The 6,879-nt window shown below is 48.0% G+C and overlaps 1 protein-coding gene across 1 annotated transcript in view; it reads left to right on the forward strand.

Annotated features, from left to right (window-relative positions):
- The window catches only part of LOC111951258 (tetraspanin-12-like), a gene marked incomplete at its 5' end in the record, with an annotated part of 30,344 nt that overhangs the window by 1,091 nt on the left and 22,374 nt on the right, over positions 1–6,879 (forward strand). Inside the window, 2 exon segments of the mRNA XM_023969296.3 lie at positions 156–281; positions 4,175–4,241. Coding sequence (XP_023825064.2) covers positions 156–281; positions 4,175–4,241 — 193 coding nt within the window.

Consider the following 6,879-nt stretch of genomic DNA (forward strand, 5'->3'; position numbering starts at 1 on the left):
TATAATGCCAGGCACACGAGAGAGAGAGAGAGAAGAGGGAGAGAAGAGGGAGGGGAGAGGGAGAGCAATAGCAGATGGATAGATAAATAAACAAAAAGTCTGCCAAGTTACCCCCCCCCCCCCCCCCCCCCCCTCTCCGCCTCTCTCTCTTGTAGGCTGGAGGAAGCAGCAGTTCACGTAATTCTCCGGCTGTGTCATCCCGTCATCATTGCAGTGTGTTGTTTTCTGTCATCGTGGCATGGTGGCTACTGCGGCACACTGAAATGCAACCTTCTACTCCTGTTCCTGGGTACGTGTCTGAATGAAATGAGCGGTGTATGTATGTATGTATGTTATGTATGTATGTATGTATGTATGTATGTATGTATGTATGTATGTATGTATTATGTATTGTATGTTGTATGTATTGTGTGTTGTGTGTGGTGTGTGGAAACTGGATGAGCTCGGGTTTAGTTGAGAAGTGGGTTGTAATTGCTGTAGATCTCTGGAAAGATTTTCTTTAGCTATGTGTTAGTTACACATTTATACAACCTGAAATACAGGCACGCACGCACGGGTACACACAAACACACACACACACACACACCACACACAAACCACACACACACACACACACACCACACACACACACACACACACACACACACACACAACACACACACACACACACACACACACACACACACCCACACACACACACACAGAGTGCTCCACACACAGTACCCCCCCTATCTATCTTCATGTGCTATTGTCCTCATCATCTGTAACAGCCTGATGTCCTCTACATCTCATAAGTAATATTATTGTGCCCTCATAAACCCTGGAACAGGCCTGTAAATTACGCAACAGCCACACAGTCTCGTAGTTCCACGTTCATCACACCCGGAGGGAGATGCAAGAGAAATTCCCCTCTCGATTTTACCAGCCGTTACTATCCATGCATCCGCGCCAACAATGGTCATTCATCATCCCGTAAGCGTGTTGCGCCGCGTCTTGTGTTCGCGACCGCCCCCTCTGAGCGAGCGAGGGCCTGGTGCGGGGATGTGCGGTGTGTTGCGGAATGGCGCTCCGTGGATAAGTACAGCTGTAAACTATTCACACTGCTGCTGTCTGAGCCTGCCTGAGTAATGGGTACCCTGGGCACTGATGGATGTCCAGAGAGAAGGAGGGGGAGGGAGAGAGAGAGAGAGAGAGAGAGGGAGAGAGAGAGAGAGATGGACAGATAAGTGTGTGATTGTCTCAATCACTCACCACTGTCAGTGTGGGACAACAAAAAGAGAGAATGAAAGAGAAACAGGGATAAAAGAAAAGAGTTAAAGAGGTGGATTGAGTCAGAGCAGGTGAAGGAGAGGGAGAGAGAAACCCACTGAGGTAAGAAAGAGAGAGAGAGAGGACAACCCCCAAAAATCAATTTCCATCCAACCATGCATGCAGATCACTAACGATGTATCATCTCTGTGCGTACAGAGCATGTGCTACGGAGCATTACTTTACTACACATGTCTTGCATACATACATGTATTCCATACAGAAGCATTCGTGGCAGCATAATGCACTATTTCCGTTGACAAAATTGTGTCATGCATACAAAACTATAACAGGCAGGTACTGATTACTCATATTCCTATAGATTGGAGGGCAGGACATCGGATAGGGTGGGGTGGCGCCTGTTTTGTGGCTCTATCTCCCAGGTGTGTGGTGGGGGAACGGAGAGGGAGGGGCTTCCTGTGTCAGTCTCTCCCGACCAAAGTGCCTGGATTCTGGGTCTCCCTCACGCTTGTCCACCCCTCCATTGGGACTTCATTCATCCCTCTCTCCTTGCAAACTCTTCCTGGCATTCCTGTGTTTCGCTGGCCGCACTGCGGAGACAATATTATCTCGGTTGAGAGGGACAATGGTAACGCTATCCCACCCGTCTTTGCCCGCTTATGGCGAGGTGGCTGAGAGGGGTGAGTGGCGCTTGGGTTACACCACATACCCATTCACCAGTTTGGGGCGTCCCTTTCAGAGGAACGACCCCCACCACCCCGACTCTCTCTACCTGAAAACACCCCCCCCCCCCCTTCTCCTTTCAATCATAGCTGTGGTGGGTAATTGATTCCCTGGCTTTAAGCTCAGTTAAAACCTTATATGTTATATAGATAGTTTGTATTCTTGTTGTGGACTAAGCTAGTGAAAAGCGTCAAGGCGTCCATTTAGGGTCTCTAAGCGGTTTGTGTGATGTTTGTTTATGATGTATTGCATGCAGTGTGCGTCTGTGGGATTATTGGTATGTTAGGCGACTGCAGGTCTTAAGTTAATCTGAAGAAGCTGTTCCAGCGAACGCGTAGAAAGGTCGCTAAAAATAGTCCCTCCTTAAAGACGCCAAACAAATCCCCCTTAGCCTAAACTTATAGCTCTCCCCCTAACTCTTCTGTTCCTCCAACTCTCTTCCCTGTCTTCCTCTCTCGTTCTTGTATACGTGTTAATTGGTATCAGCGAGGGAAGGGAAGTATGCTGTAAGTCTCTCTACACAGGAGGAAATCCTTTCTTGGAAAGCCTTGACATTCCATTCAAACAACTGCAACACTATCTAACCTCTGTGTGTGTGTGTGGGTGTGTGTGTGTGTGTGTGTGTGTGTGTGTGTGTGTGTGTGTGTGTGTGTGTGTGTGTGTGGTTGTTTTGATGTGTGTGTGGTGGTGTGTGTGTGTGTGTGTGTGTGTGTGTGTGTGGTGTGTGTTGTGTTGTGAGAGAGAGAGAGAGCTTCCTCGTGAAATGAATGTGTGAACATAAAAGACACATTCTGTGAGAAGGTAATACACTGATGCACAAACATTAGAACACCTTCCTAATATTGAGTTGCACTCCTCTTTTCCCTCAATTGTTGGACATGGACTCTACAAGGGTTGAAAGCGTTCACACAGCTGCTGGCCTGTGTTGACTCCGATGCTTCCCACAGTTGTGTCAAATTGGCTGGATGTCCTTTGAGTGGTAGACCATTCTTGATACACACAGGAAACTGTTGAGCGTGAAAAACCCAGCAGCATTGCAGTTTTTGGCCACCCTTAAACCAGTGCACTTGGCACCTACTACCATACCCTGTTCAAAGGCACTTAAATTTTTATTGTCTTGCCCATTCATCCTCTGAATGGCACACGTACACATCCATGTCTCAATTGTCTCAAGGCTTAAAATTCTTCTTTACCTGTCTCCTCCTACATTGAAGTGTATTCAACAAGTGGCATCAATAAGTGATTATAGCTTCGCCTGGATTCACCTGGTGCAGTCTATGTCAATGGAAAGAGCAGGTGTTCTTAATGTTTGTATCCTCAGTGATATTGAAGCTAGAGGGGTCCAGGGAAGTTTCATATTCTCGTACACCCTGGAAATCGTCCTTGTAGAATGGTGAAGTATTGATGTAACTGTTTGTGTATGTCTTGGTATGTGTGTGAAGGAGTGTGTTAGAGGGGGTTCGAAGGGTGAAAGGTCCACAGAGAGAAGACCGGGGAGATGTTTTTGGAGTGGTGAGATGAGTTTCTGGGTGAGAAGTGTGTGAGTGTGTGTCTGTGTTGTTTGGGACTGGCCTGCTCTAAATGGAGTGTAGCACTAACAAAGAAGGCAGAGCCATCTGTCTGCCAATAATATTTACACTCCAAACAAACAGGCTGTCAGACATACCCTGTACCACTAACATGCCCCCAATAGAATGGCTGACACACGCATCACTCTTCATAAGACCTGTGTGTATATGTGTGTGTGTATGTGTGTGTGTGTGTTGTGTGTGTGGGTGTGTGTGTTGGTTTGCACAGTTGTGTTTACATGAAAGTCTGAAAGATTGAACCTTTTATGTTTTTTTCTTTATGTGAAATTGTGGAAAAGGTGTGGTGTGTAATGTGTTTGTCAGTGGTGTAATGTTGTCAGTGTGATGTGGTGTGTATGTGACATGAGTGGAACAGGGTCCTGGAGATGAAGACATACATCACTACTCATTGTGTGTGAAGCATTTCTCCCACCATCCACCATGACGATCAATCACTCAGACAAGACACTGCACAGTACATCTCTGTCTAGCCTCACACTAACATTATCTCTCTCTCTCTCTCTCTCTCCTCGTCTCTCTCTTCTCTCTCTCTCTCTCTCTCTCTCCTCTCTCTCTCTCTCTCTCTCTCTCTCTCTTCGTCTCTTACTCCTCAGTCTTTTTGGCAGTCTGTTGGTGATCTTCTGTGTAGAGTTGGCCAGTGGGGTGTGGACGTATGACGAGGTGAGTGCGCACTGATTCTCTATATGCTGTATTTCTATGCTGCAGCTCTATGCTGCAGCTCTATGTGTGGGGGCTGTCCTTTAGGCTGTCTATTTTTGTTCTGTGCTATGAATAAACATAAATGCCAGTCATGTTCTGCTCTGCTCAGAAAGCTCGCCTCTTTCTCTCTGCTTTACTGGGGCTACCCAATAAACAACTGGCCATGCAGGGCACAGGCCAAAGAGCACAGGGAAATGGTATCTGGTGCTATAAATGAACAACCAAAAAATCTAACTAAAAGAAACGTCCAGCCATCTCAAAATTCCACAATGTCCTAGTGTAGTTGGGTGAAACCAGGTTCCACTGCATTTTTATATGTTCCTCTATATCAGGACTGATTTAGAACTGGGGAACCAGATGGGTGCAATTAATTACAGGTAGAACAGAAAACCAGCAGGCTCCGGACCTCGTAGGGTAAGAGTTGAGTACCCCTAAGATAGGGTATAATTGTGTCCCCCGTTCCATCCCTCCTCATCTCCCTCCCTCCCTCCTGGCTCAGGGTGTGGGTGTTTTGAAAACAATGGGCAGGGTTCTCTATTACAACGGGTTCTCCCTACAGGGCTGCCCTCCCTGAGCCAGGGGCTTATCCCTCACCATGAAAGAGCCCCACAAGTCTTCGACCCGCTTATGGAGAGGTGGCTGAGAGGGGTGAGTGGCGCTTGGGTTACCCACGCACCCATTCACCAGCTGGTGCGTCCCTTTCAGGGGAACGCCTCCCACCGCCCCAACTCTGGTCTTTACCTGAATAACACCCCCCCCCCCCTTCTCCTTTCAATTATAGCTGTGGTGGGAAATTTATGGTTCCCTGGCTTTAAGCTCAGTTAAAACCTTTATATGTAATAGATAGTCATGTTTCTGTTGTGGACTAAGCTAGTGAAAAGCGTCAAGGCGTCCATTTAGGGTCTCTAAGCGGTTGTTGGGATGTTTGTAGATGTTTATATGCATGCAGTGGTGCGTTGTGGGATATTGGGGGTATGTTAGGGACGACTGCAGGGTCTTAAGTTAATCTGAGAAGCTGTTCCAGCGAACGCGTAGAAAGGTCGCTTAAAAATAGTCCCTCCTTAAAGACGCCAAACAAATCCCCCCTTAGCCTAAACTTATAGCTCTCCCCCTCTCACTCTTCTGTTCCTCCACCTCTCTTTCCCTGTCTTCCCTCTCTCGTTCTTGTATACCTGTCTCTTATACACATCTAGATGTGTATAAGAGACAGCACACACACACACACACACACACACACACACAGAGTGCTCCACACACAGTAGCCCCCCCCTATCTATCTTCATGTGCTATTGTCCTCATCATCTGTAACAGCCTGATGTCCTCTACATCTCAATAAAGTAATATTATTGTGCCCTCATAAACCCTGGAACAGGCCTGTAAATTCACGCAACAGCCACACAGTCTCGTAGTTCCACCGTTCATACACCGGAGGGAGATGCAACGAGAATTCCCCTCTCGATTTTACAGCCGTTACTCATCCAATGCAGCGCCACAATGGTCATTCATCATCCCGTAAGCGTGTTGCGCCGCGTCTTGTGTTCGCGAACGCCCCCTCTGAGCGAGCGAGGGCCTGGTGCGGGGATGTTGCCGGTGTGTTGCGGAATGGCGCTCCCGTGGATAAGTACAGCTGTAAAACTATTCACCACTGCTGCTGTCTGAGCCTGCCTGAGTAATGGTACCCTGGGCACTGATGGATGTCCAGAGAGAAGGAGGGGGAGGGAGAGAGAGAGAGAGAGAGAGAGGGAGAGAGAGAGAGAGATGGACAGATAAGTGTGTGATTGTCTCAATCACTCACCACTGTCAGTGTGGGACAACAAAAAGAGAGAATGAAAGAGAAACAGGGATAAAAGAAAAGAGGTAAAGAGGTGGATTGAGTCAGAGCAGGTGAAGGAGAGGGAGAGAGAAACCCACTGAGGTACAGAAAAGAGAGAGAGAGAGACAACCCCCCAAAAATCAATTTCCATCCAACCATGCATGCAGATCACTAAACGATGTATCATCTCTGTGCGTACAGAGCATGTGCTACGGAGCATTACTTTACTACACATGTCTTGCATACATAACATGTATTCCCATACAGAAGCATTCGTGGCAGCATAATGCACTATTTCCGTTGACCAATTGTGTCATGCATACAAAAACTATAACAGGGCAGGTACATGATTACTCATATTCCTATAGATTGGAAGGGCAGGACATCGGATAGGGTGGGGTGGCGCCTGTTTTGTGGCTCTATCTCCCAGGTGTGCTGTGTGGGGAGACGGAGAGGGAGGGGCTTCCTGTGTCAGTCTCTCCCCGACCAAAGTGCCTGGATTCTGGGTCTCCCTCACGCTTCGTCCACCCCTCCATTGGGACTTCATTCATCCCTCTCTCCTTGCAACTCTTCCCTGGCATTCCTGTGTTTCGCTGGCGCACTGCGGAGACAATATTATCTCGGTTGAGAGGGACAATGGGTAACGCTATCCCACCCGTCTTTGCCCGCTTATGGCGAGGTGGCTGAGAGGGGTGAGTGGCGCTTGGGTTACCCACATACCCATTCACCAGTTGGGGCGTCCCTTTCAGAGGAACGACCCCCACCACCCCGACTCTGCTCTACCTG

This window comes from Salvelinus sp. IW2-2015, linkage group LG24 (genome assembly GCF_002910315.2).
Source record: "Salvelinus sp. IW2-2015 linkage group LG24, ASM291031v2, whole genome shotgun sequence".
NCBI lineage: Eukaryota > Metazoa > Chordata > Actinopteri > Salmoniformes > Salmonidae > Salvelinus > Salvelinus sp. IW2-2015.